We start from the raw sequence: 27,439 nt of genomic DNA on the forward strand, positions 1-27,439 counted from the left end.
AAATTTTGTACTCACGCAGTTTGCAAGATCAATCCATCGCTAAAAAGATCAAATAGAAAAAGTTTTAAATCCCCCCGTTGCATGAAAAGCCATAAAACAATAAAGAAAGAATTTATTTGTTCAAACTCAAGAAAAGTGGCAACAGCTAACTTCTTATCAATGAGATCTTTCACGCGAATTAATTTCTGCAGCCGATCATTTTGTTCGTATTTATCCAATGGATTGTGACTTAAATTGGAATAAAAAAGGAACTATCGATCGGATTTTTTTCGAACTGGTCTATAAACATTCCCAGTACCAAAAATAACAAACGGTGAAAGTTTCAGCCAAATCTGCCGGGTAGTTTTTGAGTTCATGGATGACATACAGACAAACATTCATTTTTATATATATAGATTTTACTTGTAACAGACATTCGTAGTACTTTATTCATCAGAAAGAGAGACCCGTGTATTTATTGCATTTTGACATTTATTGCCCCAGAGAGATATGTGCGCTTCACGATATTTTTTGGTACATGATATGAACATGATATGCATTCAGCCGTTAGTGCTTCTAGAGAAACTAAAACACTCACCCTATAAAGTCTCTCTTTTGTAAACCAAGCATCTTCGTCTTCTTCGAGGCCCAGATCCACATTTAATTCGTCCCTAGAACGGGACAGGATCTTTCGCCTGCTTATCATTCCACCCTGCAAATAATGACAAGTGACTCTTAGACAAAGTACAAAACTAGATGAATACAACAAGATTTAAAAAAAAAAAGCAAGCAAGCTATGTACTAAGTATAGAGAAAAGTATACTACTACTAAGCAACCTAAAATAAAAACTAGTTTGATTAAGATAACCATAAATAATATCTAATAACATTTGCGACTAGCCTATAAAACATAATGAAACACAAAAGAAAAAAATATTACTCTAATATTTTTTACACTTTTTATTTAAAAATTATTAAACTCGAGGATGTTCGCTAAATGAAACTATACAAGAGAAATCAATTCACATTTATAGCACTCCAGACAGACTTATGATTTGAAGATGTATACACTCAAATTACAGTCAAACTTCAATATCACGTCACCCTTTGGACTGTCGAGAAAATGTCTTCCTAAGCATAGTAATGTATAGTTAAATAATAGCTTATAATAAAATTACAATTGCCATCTTTAAGGGGTTACAATACCTCAAAAATGATGAAACGATCAAAAAATTTTTTATAGCTTATTACAAAACTAGAAACTATTCTGAACACAGAGGAAAAGTTTCATTGCTTTAGTTCAAATATTAAAAAAGTTATGAGTGGTTTTAGGCAGGGCTGTGGAGTCGGAGTCGGAGTCGAAGAGTCGGAGTCGGACTGATTTTGGCGTAAAGGAGTTGGAGTCGGAGTCGGTAGAAAATATGCCGACTCCGACTCCGACTCCGGTCTACTTTTTTTTCTTTAATTTTCGCTGACTCTCCTGGCATTTTTTGAAAAACTGACTACCAGTTGATTCGATTACATGTATAAAAGCCTACTAATAAGAAAACAACTGTCATTAATAACCAGCTGGCTTGATTGTTCATCGAATTTTCTGTAATAGCTACCTACGCTGTTCCCTAGTTTGCTTGTTTTTCAACATTCTTGAAATAATAGCAACTGTGAGCACGGTTTTCTTACCTAACATTTTATATTTTTTTAATCACTTTAAAACAACAATAATAATTTTTTTTAAATCACTTTAAAACAACAATAATAACATTTTTTTTACTTCGACCTCAGTTATAAAATTGTAAAAGGAATGTACCCCTTGAGCAAGTTGGAGCCCGTAGTTCGAGAGGTATCTTACGGTGTTCTGTAATTCAACTTAGTGTTGGCGTGCAAAGGCGCAAATCTAAAAGACATGATAAAATATATCTGTCTTTTCAATTTAAGGAACACATCTACAAGCTTGATTCTCAACAAAAGTATCAAATAGAACAAATATCTTGGTAACAACACTCAAATAATTGCAGTTAATCTTAAAATCTTCATTTCAAGATTAATTCTAAAGCAGTCAGTAAAATTAAAATTAAAAATTGAGGGAATAATTATAGGAAAAAGAAAAGCTATTTGTACAAAGCTGTATATTGCCGCATTTTCTGTAAAATTTTCTCCAAGCGTACATGTACCCCATATTTTCCCTCAATACAAGTATAGTGCCTTATTTTCGTTGAAATTTTATAGATGAAATATAATTTCAAATTTATTGGGGATTTTTTTTTTTCAGAATTAAAGTATGTGTATTGTTTTTATAAACTCTGAAATATACTTGAGGTGTCACCCACCAGATGGATCTCGGCCGGAGCGGACCGCCCTCGCTCTAGAAAGGTTTTTTGACTTAGCAAAAAAAGCGTTTTTGAAAATCACACGATTTGATCAACATCTATTCGTTAAACATTAATGGGGAGCAAGTTAAACCTTTTCAATTTTTTTTAACAATAGGATGATTATGTGATTTCAATTTTAAAATCGTAATTATTGGAACAATTTGATTTTCAAATTCAATTTCTGACGTTGTATACTTCTTAATTTTACAAAAAAAATACAGCGCTTAAATTTCATAAGAAACAAATTAATATTTCAATCTCTGTATAGAGGTTTTCCTCCCTTCTGATGAGGGGGATAGGGGTTGAATTGAAAAATAAATAAATAAAAAAGCCGGAGTCGGAGTTGGAGTCGGAGTCGGGTGTTTCGAAACCCCGGAGTCGGAGTCGGGGTCAGAGTCGGCTATTTTCCTTCCGACTCCGCAGCCCTGGTTTTAGGCCATGCTCGCTATGTGTTTTTGTGCAAAAGAAAAACTTTAAATTGCTTTTTCTCGATGATGGTTTTTTAGTGTTTTCATGTCATTAGAATACCTAAGGATTTTTTTTTTCTATTAAAGATACAGCTTTAAAGTAATACTTTTTGCAATTGGGATAACATATTTCACAAAACTGTGCATTGGATAAGCATTTTATAAATTACTCAAATGCTTAGAGCATGTTAAAACTTTAAAAAAACAATTGTTTTAAAAAAGATTAGATTTTTTACATAATTAATCACAGAAAATTTTCTAATAAACACATAAGCAAATGAATGCACAGATTTTTAGAGATGATTATAGTGATCGTTTAGCAAAAAACATTTTTTGAATTAGTGCAAAAATAAAAAAGCCTTAGGGATTTCTGAAAATTAAAATTTTCCTCAATTTTTTGAATTTAAAAAAAAAGCAATATTGTTAAATTTTGAAAATAAATTATTGATTACGAAATAAGTATGCATGTTATGGTTTCAAATAAATATAAAATTTTCTTAATTTAAAAAAAAATGTTTGAAAGGTACTGACCCCTTAAAAGGACATTCGAGACATAGTGACAACTTTGTGTTAAAAACAGTAAACTATTTTGGGACCGAAAGAAAACTTCGAGATAAAGGAATATTCAAGTTATAAGACTTCGAGTAATCGAGAGTCGACTGCATGTAGATTAGAGTGGTTCAAAAAAACTTTTTTTCAGCTAGAGTCCAGGACACCCCCTGTTTCTTTTAGACTTACTAATAGTATTCTGCTGTAAAAGTTTTTAGCTTCTTACTCAAATTTTAAGAGGGTGCTCAATGACCCCTTAATTTAACATTAGCTGTAGCATACAAAATGCCACAAATTTAGAAACATTTAATTTCCTCAGCTGTTTTTTTGTAAATAATTATTGTTACAAATTCTGTAAATAGTAATTATTGTAGTAACGTAACCTGTAAATAGTTTCCCGTAATGAATATACAACCCCTATACATTCGGCTAAAGTATACGAACCCCCTATTTCTTTTTTTTTTTTTTTTTTTTTGTTCATTGATAAAATTTGATAACGGTCTACGCATTTCGAGAAGCAGTAAGAATGTTGTGGAAACTTTTCGATGTTTATAAAAGCGTCCCGCGTGATAAAAAGTTCAGTTTCGATTGAGAATTCGAACTGAGAGTGTATTAGCTCTGTTTATTGCGATGCATTTCGCTGTGTTGTTTTCGTATTTGGAAGTAAATACGTGTGTAACCGTTGAGTTTACGGTGTTGAGTGATATTTGTTTAATTGCTGATGATTAATTTAGCAGTTGTTAACGATTTCTTCTGTACATAGTGTAAATAAAGCTCCTGTGTTTTTATCAAGAACTGTGTCGTCCTTTCAAGAAAGTTGGAAGTCGCAGCGGATCCGTTACATTATTTTATTGCAATGTATATGCATATTACTAGTGTACTATATTAAAATATGTAGCATTGTTTTTTCAGTTCAAGGTATTTTTTAACTCCCTTCCACAAACTTATGAGGTTTGGGGAAGAGGGTAGCACCCTCTTTCAGTTGAAATAGGAAGCTAAAATTCTTCCAGTATATTATATATATATATATATATTCCAGTCCATACTATTCACAAGTCTAAAAATATTGAGGAGGGCCTGTTATCTGGGAGAAACTTTTTTTTACAAGTATTTTTGAACCACCTTAATGTAGATGATGAACGCATGCGTGAAAAAACGTGGTTTTAACTAAAAGCGCGAGGAATCAGTGATTGCAGTCAAACTTATCTGCCGATTACTGGCACCAGACAGAAACTTTGTCAACGAAACAAGACCGATTTTTTTTTTTTTTTTTTGAGCAATCACGATTGCTTATTGCTTTCATTTGACTGTTTTTGGCGTGCTATGATTTTATTTTCCCATCGCAACCCTCCGCAGCATCACCGTCGACCGGCTCCTCACGATGCTGCTCCTATAGCGAAAGCCGTCTTCAGGTTGCATCCATGTCCTACACATACGCGCATACATACACAAGTACACACACACACACGCACACATACACATACACACACGCATACATACAGACACCTACACATACACACACAAAAAAACATACACACACACATAACTACCCACACACTCATGCCTGCACACAGACACAAACACATATGCCTACATACACAAACACACATACCCCCCTCCACACACACATTCATACACACAACCACACACACAAACACACATGCCTACACACATACACATACCCCCTACACATAAACACACATACCCCCCACACACAAACGCACACGCCTACGAAAAACAATTTGAATTCAAGATGTCAAAATTCAAATTATTTTTTTTCTTTCTGATTGGCCTCTGAAAATTATCAGGTAAGGTGTTCACCTTTTTGCAACATTATCAGAACCCCGCTATGTGAGAAATGTTGCCTCCATGATTTCACACTTATTCTGACAAAAGAATTACTCGTTGGAAAATTTTCACGAAAGTCGATCAAAGAGGGATCAAGACCCTCAAAACTGTAGCCCCAGAAGTTCTTCGATCTTAAAGATCGTGATCAGACGGCACTACCAGGAGGACAAAACACACCTGCTATATGACGGAAAACAATAGATGATGGAAATCGAGTTCCGATTATATATGCACGGCTCGAGATTAGCAGTAGCACGAAAATTTAAAGATGCAAATTATCTTAGAAGCTTCCAGGACGATTCACACTCGGCAGACGTTATTGAACACCATCTTTATGTGAGATCAGTAACAGTTGGTTAATTCGATCGTCTGTAGTGCCTTAAATATTCTTTCCGATGCACGGCAATTTTCTTTGTTTCTATTATCGTCATGAATAAGTTCTTTTGCCAATTTCAGTAACTCGATCTTGCTTCGTCGTGATGAAGTCAGTGGTGATGGGGGTAGGTGAAAGATCAGCAAGGATAAGTGAATGATAAGTGCTATTTAGAGTGGCATCGATTTCAATTACAGAAACGTGGTTAGGAAGTGCAACGCTACAAGGAAGAAACAACTTCAGCAGTCAATAGTACTAGGATAACAACTCGTAAATGCTGCGTTTTGTGAAATGCCGCAAGTGCAAACGAGATATGATGGTATATAATGATGCTGGCAATACATTTTCCCTAAAGTTGTAATAGCACCAACAAAGGATAACATACGATTGTTTTTTTTTTTTTCTTTGAGCAATCACATTGCTTATTGTTCTCATTTGACTGTTTTGAATTCCTATGATTTTATCCCCCCCCCCCGCCTCCCTCTGCAGCACCACCGTCGACCGGCCTCACGATGCTGCTCCTACAGCGAAAACAGTCTCCAGGTTGTGTCACTTACTTGCCTACATTTACACATACCTCCTACACACACAAACACATACACACACGCATACATACAGACACCTACACACACACTCGTGATTGCGAAAAACATAATTTGAATTCCCAGGTGTCAAAATTCAAATTAATTTTTATTTATTTATTTATTTATTTGTTTCTGTTTTCTTTTCTTTTTTTTTTTTAGTACACAATGATAGTACACTGAAAAAAATGGCGAAAAACGCAGTGAAGGTTTGCGTCGAAGATTTTACATGAAAACATCAAGATAAAATCATAACAATTTAATTATCAATTTTTTAAATATTTTGATTAAATATAGTCATTCTTGTTAGTAGCCGTTTTTCTTTTTTTCTTTTTAAACGTGAAATAATACTGTTTTTGTTTTGAATTCAGCAATTTACTTTGAAAAACTTACTTTTCAAGTTTGAAAAACTTTTTTTTCAAGTTTGAAAATCTTATTTATCAAGTTTGAAAAATTAACTTTTTATATCGAGATTTCTAGATGGTATTCTGAGACATTCCGCCGGGTTATTAAGGGTTAACCCATTAAGGACCATAGGTGATACGTATGTCTTCCTTAAAGAATAAATTTATTTTATAATATCGAATAAAAGTCAAAATAATAATAATAATAATAATAATAATAATAATAATAATAATAATAATAATAATCTGTAATTCCCTATGAATCAATTCGTAGGGAATTACAGATATTCAGTCTCAATGAAAAAATTGCGGAACATCGTAACGATTGAAAAAACCATGTTCGACGTATGGCACGAGGGAGATTTCCAAGAGCTGCCTTTTATTACAGACCAAGGGGCAAACGAGACCGTGGTAGGCCCAGGAAGCGGTGGGGCGACCAAGAAGCCGGAACAGGCTACATGCCTAATCCTTGAGGAAGAAGAAATAAAATTAAAAAAAAAAATACTGTAATTTCTTTTGAAAACATCGCAAATGAAATGCATCTGCATTCATATTGCCATGCTTCTACTTTTCTTCAAGATTGTATTTTAGTTGTTTTAGTTAAAGATCAAATATAAGAATGTCATTAATCATCTAAATATTTCTGACTTGAAAAGGACATACTATATGAATTTTTAAAAATAATTTCAGCTTTGCATCACTACTGAACCATACGACACAGACACCCCGTCCTATCCATTGACAAAACATCTACTGAACTTATTTTCACAAAATTTAACACATATGTTATTTTGTCAACATTTGATAGTTTTATACAAAATCTATGGACCATGTTTTCAAAGCATTCGACGTACACATGTTATTTATGCATTGCCCTTTAAAAGTTTTACACAAAACCTACGGAACCCATTTTCAAAAAAAAATGGCATACGTGTTATTTAGTCGCCATTCGATATTTTTATGTTTGAAAAAATTCCCCACTCTACCACAAAGTTAATAGTGCTTAAAGGATTAAGTAATGTTAAAATAAAAATTGAGGGAAATTTTAATTGAAACATAACTTATGCGAAAGGAAAAAATGGGGAGAGGTTTTCTTGGAACACCATTACCGGATCGGTGTTCCGGTAACCGATACGTTGCGAAATTGAACTGATGACATATATTATATACTAGCGGTACCCGCACGGCTTTGCCTGTAGTAGAAAATTAAAAGGTCATTTGGTTTGCCTAAAATAACGGAAGATGAATTTCTCGCCAATTTGCTATGTTAATTTGCTCGCCCATGGTCGCATATGGTAGTTTGTTAGTCCAAGTTATGGTAACTTGCTAGTCCACGTTATCCTAATTTGCTCGGTAAAATGTTCTTAAAATTGGAATAGAAAAAGAACAAAATCGAATTTTCAAAAAATCGAGTCTAAGGTGCTCACCCTCGTGCTACAAAGTAATTTTGTGCCAAATTTCATGAAAATCGGTCGAATGGTCTAGGCGCTATCCGCGTAACAGATATCCAGATACACAGACTTTCAGTTTTATTATTAGTAACTAGTGATACCCGCACGGTTTTGCCCGTAATAGAAAAATTGAAAGATATTTTGGTTCGCCTGTATTTACAAATAATGTATGGTTAATTTTCTCGCCCATTGGCTTGTGCCCATGTTACGGTTCCACGTTATGATAATTTCGTAATTTACTCGTCCATCTTATGATATTTTTGTTCTTAAAATTGGAATAGAAAAAAAAAACCACATCGAATTTTCGAAAAATCGCTTCGAGGTGCACACACTCACTCACACTACAAACTAACTCTGTGCCAAATTTCATGAAAATCGGCCGAACGGTCTAGGCGCTATGCGCGTCACAGACATCCAGACATCCTCCGGACAGACTTTCAGCTTTATTATTAGTAAAGATAAAGAAGATAGCATTAAAATATACTTTTTTGTTTTCTTTATGACTAAGATACTTCTTAAAACAGACACCAAGAATGATGCTGTCCGTTTTAGATGATCAGGAGAATTCGTGATTCTATTCCTAACGCAAATAAAACGAGTCGTTGTCCAATTGCTTGATGAAAAAAAAAATAACCCGTTGAATGTTTCAGAAGGCGTATGTGGGGAAATTCACCGAATGTAATCGTGTTTGGCAATTGATTCCATCAAAATTTATTTTTAACGTCCCATATCGTGATCGGAACTCGCCCTTATCCCCTCGGTTTTAGTCATGATCCAGATCTCCTCAGATCTCAGTTCTGTGCGATGCCCCAGTTACGCAGGACGCCGATCCACCCCTCTCACAGATTAGTTATTGTTGGGGGAAAGAGATAGTTTTCCGTTAATAACGTTCTCCGCGATATGGACCGGAAATACTATGTAATTGCTCGGATGAATGCTGAATATGTTTTGAAACGCTGCTCTTGACCGATGACCACGCCAAAAGTCGGTTATAAAGGGTGTCCCAAAATTAACGCAAGATTTGAATTTGCCGCCATTTTTGCAATAAATAGTTGGCAACCCTGAAAAAAGAACAATTTGATAGCTGAGAGTTTAGGGTAATCGAAAATGGAGCGTTATACGATACAATAACGCGCTTTCATTATTGAATAATTGTTTCAAAAATAATGAAAGTTGAGGCTGGTCAAGCAGTTACTGTTATTGGCGCTCGGTACCGCAACACGGTAATGAACGGGTGGTTGTGGGCTTGTTGACATAGACCTTTGAATTCAAATAACCCCATAAGAAGAAATTTAATAATGTTAAATCACACGATCTAGGGTGCCAATTCTGATGACCGAAATGAGAGTACGCGACCAGGAAATGCCTAATGCAGTCATTGAAATGTTTCACTCTCTCTAGCTGTATGGTACAATAACACCCCATTTTTACTAACCCTAAACTTTCAACTGTCAAATTGTTCTTTTTTCATGGCTGCCAACAATTTATGGAAAAAATGGTGACAAATTCAAATCTTGCGTTAATTTTGGGACACCCTTTACTAAGTTCGAACTATATCGTTTAATTGAAACGAATTAGGACAAAGTAATGTTTTTCTATTTACTGTAATCTAAAACAATACAATTTGTTCTCTTGCTTGTGGTGTAGCCAAGGAGGATGGTTCATGCTCCCCCCCTTCCCTTTCCTATGAAGCAACAAAATAATATGTATGAACACACATGCAAAGGCCTAATGTTGCGCTTTTTGGCCTTTGATTTCGAAAAACTACATATGACAGACCCCTCCCCCTCTCCAACAAAAATTTCTCTCTACGCCACTGATGAGGAGAGTCTATTCTATAAATAACTAAACGAACAAACTACACATACACACACAGTAATAAGATAAAAATACCTTTGTATTGAGCATAAATTAATAAATATTAACTTTAATGAAGCACAAAAATTGAAAATTATTATACTTTTATCCAAAAGCTCACTTTTTGTTTTGCATTGTTTAAAGTGCAAAAAAATAAATAAATAAGATAAAAATAAATAAATAAATAATAATTTGAAACTTTGTGGCTTTATTGACTGTATTGTTTCCATCAAAATACACCCACCCATACACACAAACGTGCAGCCAGAATTTTCCATGGCAGAGGGGGGGGGGGGAGAGGGAAGGGTTATTCATATCATAAGAAGTTCATTTGGGGGGGGGGGGGCAGAGGAAGAACAAGATGTTGCGGGGCTCTAGGCCGCGATCTAGTTTGCTGGCTAAGACATGGGCTTCCACATGTGTAGTTTGAGAGGGGAGGGGGGGGGGGGGGCTAAGAATTTGTTTAGGTTTAAGACTTTAATTGAAGGATTTTTTTTTTCTACCTACTAAATGGGGTTGTTTCCAAAATTTTAAAAGTATTTTTTTCTGAAAGATCATGCTTAAAAACATAGGATCTGACCATTTTTTAAATAATTTGTTTGAGTTTAATATTAAGAAAAAATTATTTGAATCGGCGCGCTTTCAATGTTTATGCTTCTGTCCGATGACATCACAAATGATGAAATGCCATTTTGTGTTGCCATTCACAGAGCAAAATATTTAATTCGCATCTTTACTCACGTGTATTGGCAACGATATGGTTGATAGCAAGCGTAGTGCGCAATTTTAATTCGCTTCTTGATCATCATAACGTGGAATCGCGGTAGAAAGATGCGGCAAAGTGCATCATTTGTGACGTCATCAAGACCACGCCTTGTTTCAAAAATCGGACATTTTAAAAACTAATTAGAAAATAACTGTTGGGAAAATTAAAGTATTTTCTGGGTCCATGTTATTTTTTTTTTTTTCTTTGCTTATTCTATCAATTTCAGTGACAAAAAGTACACTTTTGACTGAAGGAAACAACCCTATTCCTTCTTTCTTTTTACCTTATTTCAATGGGAATTTTCGGGACCTGTTGTCCTCATTGTAATGAATAATTTTAGGTATTATTGTCCATATTTTAATCGGCATTTCAAGTCACTGTTGTCGCTGTTATAATCTTGGACACGTTTTACAACAATTAGTGGCGTTAAGGAACATAATGCTTCCAATCCTAGTGTCAAAACGAATTTTCATTCTCCTTAGAAGGCAAATTTGTTAACTAAAACGCATTCTTACAAAATTAAATTTAGTGTAGAATAAAATAAAATTATATTAAAGTTTTTAATAACACTCGTTCATTAATGGTCGTTGTTGAAATGTTTTGATATTTATACACAAATTTTACCTTTAAAATTGGCCCTTCTATTGTTTAGAGGAAAAATCGAGCCCCCTATGCACCCCCCTCCTCTTATGGATGCCCATGAGTTATCAGGCCCTGCTTCTGGCAGGATAGTCTGTTGGTACAGACGTTAGAAATCGAAAAACTGAATCACTTGTTTCAGCAATTTTTTTTTTTTTAAATGTAAATAACAATCACAACATGGTGCCCGCTGAAGAAACAATGGACACGTCATTAGACAAGCATTCCAATGAAATGGAAGAAGAACGACCGTTTATCAATTCGAATGGGATTGACACTGGTGTCGACGTGCTTGCCAAATGGAACAACAAAACGGAACACGGGGTGATTGCTCACGAAATTAAAAAACGCTGGATGTCGCAAGTGGGCATCACCCACACAATCGTCTGAGGGGTTTGCGACATCGCCGGTCGAGGAGTCACGTTCGGCCGGAAACCCCGCCGGTGCGCGTGCGGACAATGGAACGCGCAAGTTGTTTCCCGTCGAGAGGGGAGGACGACCTCGCGTGCCGGAAGGTCGCGCAGACGATAATCCCCTCATCGTCTGTCGTCTGAAGGGAAAGTGGATTTATTGCTAAAATTATTAGGTGCAAAGTGAAACGGGTTACGTGCAGTTGGCAGACGGTTGGAGATACGGAGGTTTTGTGTGCAATTCAAATATGAAACGTCAAGCACAAATTGATGTGATTTTGAAAATTCCTCTTAAAAATTCGGGGGGGGGGGAGGGAAAAGCATTTATCGTCTGTAAAAATAAATACATGAACAAAAGAAAAAAAAAATCAACAAGAAGATGCGGGAAAATTCATCGCCTGCAAAAATGTAAAATCTTTACTAATAATAAAGCAGAAAGTCTCTCTGTCCGGAGGATGTCTGGATGTCTGTAGGATATCTGTAGGATGTCTGTGACGCGCATAGCGCCTAAACCGTTCGGCCGATTTTCATGAAATTTGGCACAAAGTTAGTATGTAGCATGGGGGTGTGCACCTCGGAGCGATTTTTCGAAAATTCGATGTGGTTCTTTTTTTATTCCAATTTTAAGAAAAAACTATCATAAATTACGAAATCATCATAACGTGGAACCGTAACATGGGCACAAGCCAATTGGCGAGATACGAAATTATCATAGCGTGGAACCGTAACGTCGGTACAAGCCAATTGGCGAGAAAATTCACCATACATTATTTGTAAATATACAAGCGAACCAAAAGACCTTTAATTTTTCTATTACGGGCGAAGCCGTGCGGGTGCCACTAGTAACAAATAAAATAAGTGGAAAAAAAAATTGCCTGCAGAAATATAAATCAAAAAGTTTGGAAAAAAAATTATAAAAGAAAAAAAAAGAAGAGAAAGAATCAACGAGATATTATAAACTTATTGACAAACAAAGAACCAATAATAAAATGAAAAATATGTATATGTACCGTCAGCAAAAATGAAAATTACTTAATTCGTTTTTCTTTTCACTTAAAAAATTAAAAATATATATATATAAAGTAAAAAGGAAATAGAATTAATAAGATGCAAAAAGATTTATCGTTTTCAAAACAAATAAAATAAATTTACTAATTTTAAAAACGCGATGAATAACGTTGGAATGAATGAATAACGTTGTTACCATCAACCCCTTTTTTTGTCCTTTATTTTTTTTTTAAATATATTTATTGAATCTGTCGTTTTCAGCCCTTTGTAACTTAAAAACCTGACATGGAAGTTTAATAAAACTGATATCTTTTTCTTTTTTCTTTGGACTCATATACTCTTTCATTTCACTCTCATTTGTTTTGCCAAAAACAAATCGGAGATCTAAGACAGTCAAACAATCGCTCCCCAGTGCAGTATTCGGCGTTGGCACTGAAGTATCTATGGATATTCTTCCTTCGCCTCAACAGCTGTAGAACGAATGGACTGTGCCAATTGTTTGGGTTAATAATCTGAATTTTCGCCATCTTAATAAACACAATCCACGCTTGATAGACATCAATGGACATCCTTAGATTCAGACCTCCCTCTTCACAGAAGAAACAAAATGTCACGGGAGAGAAAAAAAGAAACACTCGAACGCATATCAATTCGCACTTTACCCGATTAATAGAGTGGAAAAATGTCGTCCGCTTTCACGGAGCTGACGGATGCATTAAAAAAAAAATAGTTGACGAAAAAAAAATGCGCATCTTCGAAGTACTAAATCGAACGTGAAAATTGAACAAAACGTTTAGTTTTTTTTACGTAAGAAGCGGAACAGGCATTTTTTTTCTTTGGATGATATGACAATGAAGTCTGTTATTGAATTCATATGAAGGATAGTAGTACATAACGTAGAAAATATTTTATGGAAAAAAAACTGCTTCATTAAATAAAAGAGTACAAAAACTTTAAATGTTTTCAATTGTTATTTTTTGAACTGAAAACGTGTTCTGTCTGACCTGAATCCTATTTTGAAAAAACAGAAAAAAGTATATCTGCACTTATTTTGCCTCCTTTCGATATTTTGCATTGTCAAGGATATGCTACATACTAAGGTGTACCGGGAAATTTTTTTTAATTTTTCAAACTTTGAAGTAGGTAAAAAATATTGTTTCTATAGACCCACAGATACCCCACATACTAGTAGGGTAACATCTCCAGTAATTGGCACGGCACCAGTGATTGGCACTTCCAACAAAAATGTCCTAAAAAAAGACTCGTATCCGATTTTTTTAAAAATCGAAGGCTATATACCAACTGAATGTACATTAATTTTAAAGATTATAACTTCAATTCATATTACTAAATGGCAGCAGTACATAGGAAAGAGAAACAATTCTGGCTTGTGTCAAATCAGCCATTTTTGTTGCAAAAGCTTCTTCTCTGGCTTAAGGGAAGCATGCACATATTTAGATTCAGAAGGTCATTTTACATACGAACCAGCAGGAGTAGTGTCAGAAACATTTTTTATTCCTCTGAATGTGTTTAATTTGTTCATAATGAAAAATCCAACTTTTAACTTTAGAAAACCCGAATTTTGGAGTACTATGCGGGAGACCTAAATATTGCATAAGAGCAAAAGTTTTTTTTTTCAGACAAATGTTCAACTTTATTGTTTACATCAGTTAATTTAATTGTTGACTAAGGGGACTGAGCAGTGAACATTTTGTCTCTTTAAAAGAGATGTCCCTTTTTTGGAGGTATATGAGTTAATGCATGCAGCGTATTTACTCAGTATAATTTTATAACAAACGAAAACTGTTATATTTTAGAAGAAATACTGAAAATATTTCATGCGGAATTAAAAATTATTCAAATTAATAAATTTATTCTTTTAAAAACTAATTTGAAAAAAAAAATATTTGGTATTGGCAAAGTTTTGTAACTTACTACAGAAATTATTTTGAAGCAATTCGTTACATGGATTAGTTTGACTTCATAAAATTTACAAAGCAATACAATATAAATTAGTTTCCTATTTCAAGTTTTCTAAAGTAAGCTTGTCATTGGCCGGCGCTGAGCCTACACGAATCTTTACTAATAATAAAGCTGAAAGTCTCTCTGCCCGGAGGATGTCTGGATGTCTGTAGGATGTCTGTGACGCGCATAGCGCCTAAACCGTTCGGCCGATTTTCATGAAATTTGGCACAAAGTTAGTATGTACCATGGGGGTGTGCACCTCGAAGCGATTTTTTGAAAATTCGATGTGGTTCTTTTTCTGTTCAAATTTTAATTAAAAAAAAATATCATAAGATAGAAGAGTAAATTACAAAATTATCATAACGTGGAACCATAACATGGGCACAAGCCAATTGGCGAGACACGAAATTATCATAACGTGGAACCGTAAGATGGGCACAAGCCAACTGGCGAGAAAATTCACCATACATTATTTGTAAATATACAGGCGAACCAAAAGACCTTTTGATTTTTCTATTACGGGCAAAGCCGTGCGGGTATCACTAGTAAATTAATAAGAGCAAAAGCAAGCATGTTTTCAGCAAGAAGTTCAGAGCATTCACTTGCTCTGACATGGTAATGTCATATTCTCACCTGTCAATTTTTAGACAACAAATAACCTTAAGTTCCAGTTAATTCAATATTTCTTTGCATTAATTTCTGTATTTTTTTCTCAGTGACTGTCCCTTAAACAGAGTGTCCCTCATTTAGAGGCAAATACAGTGCAGTTCCAATTCAAAGGGACTGGGACCAAAGGAGTGTTATTAATTAATTAATAGTTACACAAAAATAACAACATTTCATTATAAATAATTAAGTTATCCACAAAGTTTAGACATAACTCCCCAAAACGTCCAATATGTAAGATTAGGCTTGCCAGATTTCTGAAATGTGCAACCGGGACATCGGAAGAGAACCCCCGCCCCCCTCCCTCTAGTATCGCGAGTATTCGAAAGGGTTCACACCTTTGGCTGGTTTTTAGAGTATTTTAGAGGGTAATTCATTCCCAATGCTATGAATAAATGGTTACTAAATTATGAACCAAAACGAAGAGTAATAATACTTGTCCCAATCAGATAAATTTGAACATTGTTTTCCTACATGTTAATATTTTCAAGTTACTTAAGAAAAGAGAAACACTTTGAATAAGGAAAAAAATTAACAATATTTACATGTACTTTTCATAACCTAGAACTCTTTTGGTTTTAAAATTGTTGTAAAAACCTTCAAAAGCTAATTCAGTATCAATTTTTCATATTAATGTTGCAAATGACAAAGTAATCATCCAAAATAATCCTTCACAGTTAATTATTTTTAAAAAATTTGGACACCTAAAGTCAAATTATCATTTTCCAGGACGTGAAGTAAACCGGCCGGGACAAAGGAATTTTGTCTGAAAACCAGGACTGTCCCGGTCAAACCGGGACGTCTGGCATGTAAAATCATCAAATACCAGTCAACTTGATTATGCAAAATACCCAATGACATTTTCCTTACAAAACCACTAACACACCAATATTCAAAAACGAAACTCAACGAAATGGAAGGCACGAGCCGCTCATTTCTTGCGTTGCCAAATCACGAAGACAAAAACTCATCTTCAATAAAGGAAGGAACAAAGGGTTGTAACCTCTCTTCGGCCAAACGATTATCTTTGCGTCTTTTAATTGTTAAGAAGACGACCTTTGAAGAAGAGACCAAGGTCTTCGGTTACTCTCGCTTCCTGACCATGCGATGACCCTATACACAAAAGACATTTTCCCGAATCCCTTGTGTCGTTTCTCGCAATCCAGCGTCCAGCTTCTGTTCTTAAAAAAGATCGGTCATTGTCATTCGATAATTAAAAGCAGTTTCATGTCGATGAATTTATGAATGAATTAGTGACGTTGTTTTATGGAAAGGCTTGGAAAGCTCTTGTCTAAGAAGATTTTTTACTTGGGGAAGTGCTTCAAAGGGACAGTTCGCTCTTAACCATTTTACTTTTGGTGTAATTGAAAAGAGCAGGGAAGAAAAATAATCCTTGGCAGCGACGTAGCGAGAAATTTTCAATGGATGGATAAAGACTATATATATATATATATATATATATATATATATATATATATATATATATATATATATATTAGAGAGAGAGAGAGAGAGAGAGATAAATATAGAGGCATATAGATATACAGATAGACGTAGGTAGAAATAGACAAATAGATGCAGAGGTACAGAGATTATACAGAGGTAGATAAATACATATAGATAAATATTGTTACATAGAAAGTTAGAAATAAAGATAAAAAGATAAAAATAGTTTTAGATTCATAGAAATAGATACGCAGATAGATAAAGATAGATATTATACATTAACATTAGCACAGCAGAGACCCCCGCATCTTCTAATTTTCTTGTATTTACCGATTTAAAATGAGTCTCTGATTATGATATATACACTGCCATATTTTGGTACAGATAGGTAGATATAGATAGAGATAGATACTATATAGGGGAAAAGATGTATAAATATACAGGTAGATAGCTATGTAGATAGCTATAGATAGCTATAGATAGAGTTAGATTGATCAATCCATAGGTAGAGCGATAGACACGGATGGAAATAGTACTTCTTCAAAAAGAAAGTTTTTGACCAGCGGTTAACTTTTATAAATTTTATTTCTTTGTAGGGGGCTTATGACCACAAGAATTCCCTATCATTGATCCTTGGAGTCGTCCACTCACGCATTGAGGGGGGATGAGGTTCATGAAATTGTGACAGGTTCTGAGGCTCTGACCAGGGGAGGGAGTAGGTAAATATCAGTTTGACATAACACATTTTGGCTAAAACAGTTAACAGTCGCAGATGAATCAGTTTTATATATTTTTTAACTGATACATTTTTTCATCTTACGCTTATTTTTCAAAGAAAAAAAATCGCTATTTTCTTCAGATGATTTTGGTTTGTAGTGTCGCTGGTTTTATTTCATAACGGAAAAACGAACAGGTTATTTTATCGTTAGCGGTCAAGCAATGTCTTACATACAAAAAAAAAAAAAACCTTTTTTCTCCAAATAGAAAACAAACAAGTTTTCACTGGCGATCTCCTACAGCAACTACTAAATCCATTGAGTGCCGCAGACAGAGAATTAAATCGAAAGCTGCAGGGAGTTAGATCGTTTGACCCAATGAACTCACTGCAAATGTGAACAGCACGCGGATGGCTAATAGTTCAATTTTTTCGACGATCTCAAGGTAAAAGAAGGAAAAAAGAAACAAGCGCCCTACATAATGCAAAGTGGGCTAAGGAACGTTATGTCTTTGGGGCTTAAACCGAAGTTTATATTAGAAAATGATTCTGAGTTATGAGGTCAATCTTGTGATTAATTTATATAATTCGTCAGATGTCTTACTATCTTTTGAGGGTGACCTATCATCAATATCTCAATCTATCTCTGTCAATTTTTAGTAGACGCACACACAAAAATTGCAAATTTGCCCAGTCTTGTTTGATTATCCATTGAAGTGAAGGAGTTCTCAACTCAATGTTCATTTTCCTTCCTGTACCCTAAATGCATATGTTTGCATACGTTATATAAGTCAAGAGAAGGAAGGGAAAATTTTAAAGAAAAATGCTCGTTGCTATTGTTTTTGTTTATCAAACTATGAAATATTTTGGTTGTTAACACAAACAAAAATTTTGTAATTGTAGGGGTTTTTTTTTTACGCTAACAATATTTAACTTTTTAAGGACCATAAGAATTCCGGGGTGGAATTCTTATGGTAAGAATGGTGAATTCCAGGAAAAAGGAGACATGACACTTGAATTTTTAAAACCAGTATTCTGTCACGCTCTACGCGCCATTCTCTTTAGAAATAAATGATTTACTTGAATCTTAACCTCCTTTTTCCATATAGTTTGACTTTCAGAAAATCAAGGGTAACATCAAGTTTTCTCTTTGTGTATTTACAGAACAAAAAATCTTTTTACTGTTACATGCTGTAATTTCAATAAACTTGTAATCAGAATATAGTATTTAGGTTAACCTTTATCTTTTGAATGTCTAGTTGAACTTTTTGCTAGTTAATTAAATTTTTTTTTCAACCATAAAATAGGCCCATTTCTAAGGTGACAGTCTGATGTCCTTCCGTTACCAAAATACTACATCTCAGTTAGTTCAACGAAAACCTATTGGGTATAGAAATGAATGTTTTTTTATGCAAAGCAGAATTATGTCCCTTGTCAACGAGGCATACTTATAATTTGAATGGATATTTAATTTATATGGTTTTTAATGGTAACGGAAGGACATTTATCTATAAGCTGATACAGGGTAAAATTTTAGAATGCTAGTGGAAAACAAACTATTGTTTAAAGTTAGTAGTCCCATTTAAAACATAAATAAGTAATATTTGTTCAAAGACTATATGTGCTTTCATTAAAAAAAAAAGAAAAACTTTTTTTTATTATTTTTTTAAAAAAAATTTTCTTGATTTTATGTCTTCTATTGTATGTGATAAAAATCATGAAAACTACACTTCAACATTCCTAAGCATGTGAAAATCATTTTGCTATGAAATATTTGTGACATGACAAGCCAATTTAAGCAGAAACAGTTGCTTACAAACTTGAAACTTGATATTTATATTGGAACAATACAATATTGAAACTGCTTTCTGATCTGTTGCCACAAGTCACAGGAAAGGATTGTTGAAAAAATTGATTTAACCATTAAACGTATTGCGATGAGATCAGTAAATTCAAACACGAACTTTTAAAAAGATAAAGTAATATCCATTCTCATCCTGGCACTCAAAATAAGCACTATCTGAACCCTGTAACAAGTTAGGTTATTGAATATAGTAAGTATTTCAACAAAGCAAAGGAGATTTCACTTCAAAGTAAACACTGATAGTTTTAAATAACGTTAAAAATGAAGATACCTCTGAATCAAAAACACCAAGTCACGAGAACATGCCAAAGGATTCATCAACGTTTGGACTAGTTTTAATAGTTGAATGGAAGGGAAAGAAATTAACAAAGAGCATTGTTGGACAAGTACTTCATACTGAAGATGAAAGCATAGAAATATCTTATTTGAGAATGCAAAATAGCGTCGGAATGATCTTTGTGCTCCCTGAGAAAGAAGATAAATGTTCTATAGATTTTGATAAAATTATTGAGTATTTTAAGAATTCAGAATTGTAACAGATGGCTCAGGCATTAGATATCATTATTTCAGACTGCTGTATTAGCTGAATAAATGTTTGTAAGTTGAAATTTACCAAGTTTAATTGTTTTGGATTTATTGTCCTTCCGTTACTATCCTTCCGTTACCCATAACAAATACATAATTTATATGTGCTTAAAATAACTTTTTTTTAAACAAGAGCTGAAATTGTAATGATTAAACACTCCTGTATGTGCCCTAATTTTTATAGAATTTTTCCTTTTATAGTTTGGCTGAACTTTTGGGCAGAACATTATAGCGTAAAAATCATGTCCCAAAAATTTCTTTCCGTTACGGTTTTTAAAATTTGATTTTTAAAAAAGGTTACTTACAAAAAAATCCTAGTTCTGGCTTTTTAGCAGCTTACTATGAGTGTATAAAAGTCTTGCATCAGTTTTTGAAAAAATAGGTTATTTTGATAGGCTCACAGACAAAAATACATAGTTTTTTTTCCCCTTTCTTTTCTTTTTTTGAGCAATCACGATTGCTTATTGTTCTCACTTGACTGTTTTTTGCGTTCCTTTGATTTTTCCCGCCGCCACCCTCCGCACCATCACGGTCGACGGGCTCCTCACTGCTCCGATGCTGCACCTCTAGCGAAAGCCGTCTTCAGGTTGCATCCACGTCCTACACACACGCGCATACATACACAGCTACACACACACACGCACACACACACAAACACATACACACACGCATACATACAGACACCCACACATACACACACAAAAACAAACACACATACACACAACTACCCACACATTCATGCCTGCACACAGACACAAACACATATGCCTACACACACATACCCCCCCCAGAGACACAAACACACATGCCTACACACACATAACCCGTACACACACACACATACCTCCCACACACAAACACACACGCCTACATACACACACTCGTGATTGTGAAAAACATAATTTAAATTTAAGATGTCAAAATTCAAATTTTTTTTTTTTTTTTTTTTGTACAAACTGTCTTTCCGTTACCTCTGAAATTCATCACTTGCAATATAATGGTGCAAATAGGTGCATAAACGTCTCACACCCGTGCAAATGGATTGAGAAAGCAATGTAATAATAGACATCAGCTTGAAACTAGGACACGTAATATTCTCCTTCTTGTGCCAAAGCAAAATATGTTTGAATCCTTTTTAAATTACTTGTATACAAACAATTGATACTTGATAACACTTAATTAAATAAATGATAGATTAAAAATATATAATTAATCGGTGGTAATTATTAAAATTGGAGAAAAATATTACAAAATCTCGGGCATGATTTGCACCATTTTCACGAGGCTGAAGAAAATCAAATTGTGCTTAACTTTTGATTCTTTGGTCAGACACTTACACTGAAATTCAACGTTACAGATTTAAAAGAGACATTTCTTAAGGGAAGAGTCACTTAAATATTGTTTGCTTAAAAGACAAGGAGAATTTCGAATGTTTTCCTGTTAGTTCATTGTACTCATGCATATTTTAGCATATTACAAATGGTATTGGAAAAAGTTAGTTTTTTACTTTAAAAAAAAGTTTTGGTTTCTACAAATTTTACACAAAAATATACAAAAGTGCACATTGAAGTTATTGCACGCATTGCACCGTGTACAGTACATATTCAAAAAAACTGAGTAGCCGTTGTTCCTTCCGGTTGATTGGACATTCGATTAATCGATATCCGGATTAGTCTCAGCTCTACTGCATCCGATTTTCAATGGACTGAAGCATCAAAAACTCATCAGAAACATCTGTGAAATCCGAAAATTCAAGGTAGGCTAATCTTGAAATAATCTTAAGATCAAATGAAAGAATGAGCATTCACACTTGATAGCTATTAAAAACGCGTTCACAGACAACTAACGAGGCCTTAAATATTCTCACTATATCGGTCACATTGAAAACGATTGGATAAACAAAGGTACATTGAACGCGGTGCCTTGTTCTCTCCTATTTAAAATGGGCGCTTCTAGGAGAGAGAAAATGTATCCGGTCAAACAAGTTGATCATAACCGTACCGAATTGCAATTAATGCCGTGGAATAAATCCTGGCCTAGAAAAGCGTGAAACGGGTATTTCGCTTCGAATGACCTAAATTCATTTCGCTTAAAAAAAACAAATAAATAAATAAAAGCAACTGGAGAAGCGGGATTTAAGAAGGCCGAATGGAAGAAAAGAAAAAGCCTCCGTTATTAACGGCAACCGCGAGCGAGAACAAAAACCAGTGCATGTTCCGTCCTCTAAAAAAGAATTCTGTTTCGAAATAGAATTTCTGTTTCGTTCGGCATGAAATGGAACTGTTCCTTTCTATTGAATGCTTATGTAAATACGGACATTCCTGCTCGAATTGGATGGTGGAGAAAATTTTTTTTTAAATTCTTGGGAACTTCCGATTGAAAGTGATCTTGGAGTTTTCACTCTTTTACTGATCAGAACATAATTTAACTGTTTTATACATTGCATCTTTGTTTCAAAATGTGCAAATTTTACTTCGTTGTTGTCATTATTTTTATACCACTTTTTACTATCAGTTTCGATCTAAATATCAACTTTTTTAAAAACTTAATTGGAGGAATGCTTTTATATGACGTTGCTTTCACATAACGTTAGTAGTCTCGGACCATCCACTTCAAATCAGTATTTGCCGAGTACTGCAACTTGGTAACTACAAATTTGGCAAAATGTGGGTAGTTGCAAAGAAAAGGTTCGACTAAATTTGGTTTACCACATACTACAACTAGGTAAGTATTGCATGCGGATCACAGGTGCTACTTAGAATCTTTAAAACTTGATAAGTTGATTGAAAAAGAAAAAAAAAATCCATTCTATAACTAAGAAAGCTCACTTAATCTACAGTAGGGGTAAACCTAAATTGGCAGCATTGTGAAGGCTACGCAGATCCTAACCACTGCATTACGACGCCGCCAGGATAGGATTGTCCAACATACACTAGTTGTTTCACATATCAGTATATTTCAATACTGGAGTAACAGCTAAGGAAGTCCCCATCCATGTCTTGTGTTCACCTTACAATATATCGCTCATTTGGAAGAAGAGTGCCACAATACGAAGAAATGAAATTTCTCAGGAGAAGAGTTTGAAGTAGAACTCTTCAGGCAATTTGCATTAACAAAAGTAAGTTTGCTGCGCTCTCCAGTGGTTAATATTAGAACAAACAAAATTTGTCATTATTTTCCAAAGAAGATAATGCCCTTTGAAGGTTTTTGAGCGAAATAAAAAAAAATTAAAATTTCATATTGTGGCACTCTTTTTCCAAACGAGCGATATACACATGCGAGGAAAAAAATGACTTCGAAACAGATCCTTAATATTCAGTACGTATCAGGTAGCAAACAGGGTGGGTCATCAGTCTGTGGGGTCATGCCCTTGCTCTTCATTTAAAGCGGTTAACGTTACCGCTATTTTCAGTTACTGTTATTTTCAGACTTCAATTTCGAGACCTACAGGGGGAGAGTCCCATACTTCCTACTTGGCCCGAATATTACATTTATGACTCTCCTTACCAATTTGTGCGGTCATATTTTAACAATGATTCCCTCCAAAACCAGAAGTTGGATCCGCCCTTGCAGGGTGCCCCCCCCCTCCCACCCAAGTTCAATATCGCAACCCCACCCCCCACCCAAAATAAAAAAAGAAAAATTCTCAACCCTCTTTCCTTTTTACTTCCTTTTACAAAAAAGGAAGTATTGTATTCGCGAAAAAATTTTCACTCAAAAATCGCCCTTAATTTCCATTTTGCTCACCCCCAAATGAATGTTGAGTTTTTTTTTCGATTCGACCACATGCGGAAAAGTGCCTAAGAATGTATAGACACGCGAAATATCCATTTTGACCATCACCGAGGTAATTACAACGACTTTTCTCGTGACGTCTGTATGTATGTGCGTATGTGCGTATGTATCTCGCATAACTCAAAAATGGTATGTCCTAGAAAGTTGAAATTTGGTACATAGACTCGTAGTGGGGTCTAGTTGTGCACCTCCTATTTTGGTTGCATTCGGGTGTTTCTAAAGGGGTCTTTTGCACCTTTTTGGGGGGAAATCATTGTTAATTTCGATGCAAACTCAAGTGGTGTTATAATTTGGCGGTCACTTGGCGATATATCGCCAGTCTTTTGGTTGCCAAGTTTTGTCGCCAACTTGGCGAAAAATTTGGCGATTTTTTTTTTTTTAAATCTGCTTTCAATGTGGCCATTGCTAGTGATATTTAAAGAGTTAGAGAGAGAATCCCATTAAAATTGCAATAATAGGGAAATAGCATTAAATTGGTGTAAAAGGAAGTCATGTGATGCACACATCAGCTCGTTTTATTTTAGTTCTCTTTTGCAACTTATTTATTTTTAAAAAAATATTTTTTTCTTTCTTAATTTATTTTTTATTATTATTTACTATTATTATTATTTCATTAGAAATGTTCTGACTTTTAATAGCATACATACACAAACTAAATAACTAAAATAAATAAAATATAAACAGAATAAAATAAAATAAAATAAATGATTTAAATTAAAATAAATCAATAAAGAAATTTAAATAAATAAATTTGAGAAAAAAAAAACCCCTTCCAAAATTTTGATGGCGCAACTTGCGCCATACCCCTCCCCCCCCCTGCGCCCTTGATCCTGGTGACGCCTATTATTACATACATCTCGCACATGGTGAAGGAGCGATGACAGACCTTCTTTAAAGTGCATAAGTATAGAGTAAAGGGGCAACAGCTAACAATTCTGTGAGATGGTTAATGAGTCTGTTGAATTATTGGCTGCCGAAGTAGCATTAATCGTTACTAGTTAAGGCTACGATCAGAGGGAATAAGGCGGAGGGTACTTAACATTCTAGAAAGCGTTCGCAATTAAGATAGTCTGACTAATTAAGGAGTTTCAGTGCAGTTAAACGGTAATAAATAATGCATTTAGGCAAAGCAAGTGAAGACATTTTGCAGTGGATTGATTGCAGATAATGTAGAGGTATCGCTAAAGTTCTTCCCCCCCCCCTCTCTTATTAAAGGCATGAAAACACTCATTGACATATTTTGAAGAAGTAAAATTCATTTTGGAGGAGTGAAATATACGAAGACTAAATATCATAATAGAAATCAGTTTTATGAAAAAACAAAACTGTTCTAAGGAAGAAATGTAAGATGGCAGAGAAAGAAATAGTAGTGTAGAATTTTGATTTTCAATATTTAAAATGTTCGAAAATTTATATTTAAACATGCAATTGCAATATTTAAAACTGCTCCTATCTCTCCCCCACCCCTTTCCACTTTGTATGATGCTAAACTTTTATTCAAATTGCAAAAATTGAAAATGCGCTTGACTGATTTTGCAGCGAATTATTTCCGGTTTCCAATGCGTGAAATATGCTTATCAAGGCGTTAAAAAATCTCTGTTTATACTAAAGAGATCATTAAAAATAAAGAATTGAAAAAAAACGAGGTTGGACTCATCTGCGTGGATAGCCTCAAGGAAAAGTGAGTTTAATTTTGTCATTATTAACTGTCACTTCTAAAATTTTCGAGTGGTTTTGTTAAAAGGCATTCTACTGTACTTCAAAATATAGCAAACATAGGCATAATTCTCAATCTTATAAGCTTTTATTACAGATGTAAAAAAAAAAAAATCTAGTTTCTTACTTGTACATTTATTTTATGAAATAAGTTCCATTATGAAAGAGCGATCAAATGCTGAAGTTGAAGTCATTGATGTGAGGAAAAAAGATTTGATGATATTTTAGAAATGTACATATTTTTTGTAGACATCGGAATGATGTATTTGATATGGGAAAAAAAAAGAGGACTTGATAATAATTTGGAAATTTACATAAGATAGATAATGGAATGTGAGCTTGATAATGCTTCGGAAATGTTTCTAATGTAGATCTAGAAGAGAAGTTTTATAATACTTCGAAAATATAATGCACACATCGGAACAAAAACAATGAAAGTAAGATGATTTTTTTTCTTTACGAACGTGCAGGCAATCAAAAGATAGCTGCAGACATAAGCTCTTTTTTAAACTATTAAATGAATATCAATTAAACTAACATAAAAAATCTATCAAAGTTTGATAATACTATTTTTGTCCCCATAAAATTTTTATTGCGTCATATAAACTAATCACGTTTTCAAAGGAAAGTAAAAATATTGCAGGTACTATTCATAGGGCCCGTTTCTCATTCTCAGAAAAGATTTAGCCTTTTTTCATCCCATTGCCTCTTGACCTTGAAAGGGCGCTGCAGCAATTAACCGTTTTTGTAAATGATAATGAATTCGACATTAAGTAATTGAGAACTGAGGAGAGTTCGCGTAAGGTGAACGGCATCATGGTAACTGAGCGGTGAAATAACGGACTCTCACTGAATACCTTCAGTAACGGCATCATTAAAACGATGACCTTGACCTTGAGACGACGAAGCCATTTTGCAGAACTTAGCTTCAGCTAACAACATTGGTATCTGGTGGAGAGATTTATGACTTGGTGATGATGGAAAAGTTTTTTCTTCCATTACTCTTTAATTTCTTTATATTCAGATATAGTCTTAGCAATATAAGTCGTGCCCTGCCACGCTTGATTAAGGTTCTAATAAAAGCGCAGGAAAAGATAACGCCCCAGCGGATCACGCAGAGTGGGAGGTGGATAATCTTTTGGCACTCGATGAGGGAAAAAAAATCTTCAATGATCCATGTGGGGAGAAACCTGGAATGCCGAGGTTTGCCCATTACTGCGGAGTCGGAGTCGAGAGCCGAAGGTTTAGAGTCAGAGTCGGTTAGGGGTGACCACGAGGGGGGGGGGGGGAGGATTATGGCACAAGTTACACCATCAAATGAGGGGGAGGGGTATTTATTTATTTGAATTTATTTATTGATTTATTTTTAATTTGAATTATTTATTTTATTTTATTTTACTTTATTCTGTTTACATTTTACTTCATTTATTTATTTAGTTTGTGTGTGTGTCTGTGTGTGTATGTCATTGACGTAGCACAGAACGTTTCTAATAAAATAATAATAATTAAAAACAAATAAATAAATGTAAAATATTGAAAATAAATAAATAAAATAAAAAAAGAGAGATAAAAAACATAAAAAAGGGAAAAAGGGTTGAGAAATTTTTTTTTTAGGGAGGTGGGGAATTTGCGCCATTGAATTTGCGGGAGGGGGGGGGGCATGGGCACCCCTGGGAGTCCGTCATTTTCCCTCAAAGTGCGCAACTCTACCAGTGCTTGCGGAGTCAAAGTCGTACTGATTTTGGAGTGAAGAGGCTCTAAAATTCCTAGAGCCGTAGTCGGAGCCGGAGTTGGTCATTTTCCCTCCGACTCCACAGCCGTAGTTTTGTCCAATTTTTTCTCTGTAACCCATTTTTAACCCCCGACACACAAAGGAAGGGGGTTATGACGTGTCTGTGTATCTGTGTGTCTGTCTGTGGCACTCTAGCGCATAAACGGATGGACCAATATTGAAAAAAAAAAAATTTTTTTCGAAAGGAGAGTTGA

General features: G+C 34.6%; 1 protein-coding gene across 1 annotated transcript in view; it reads right to left on the reverse strand.

Annotated features, from left to right (window-relative positions):
- LOC129216889 (uncharacterized) overlaps nt 1-27,439 on the reverse strand; it is a 214,810-nt gene that overhangs the window by 163,302 nt on the left and 24,069 nt on the right. The window contains 1 exon segment of the mRNA XM_054851106.1: nt 578-691. Coding sequence (XP_054707081.1) covers nt 578-685 — 108 coding nt within the window. The 5' untranslated portion in view covers nt 686-691.

This window comes from Uloborus diversus, chromosome 2 (genome assembly GCF_026930045.1).
Source record: "Uloborus diversus isolate 005 chromosome 2, Udiv.v.3.1, whole genome shotgun sequence".
NCBI lineage: Eukaryota > Metazoa > Arthropoda > Arachnida > Araneae > Uloboridae > Uloborus > Uloborus diversus.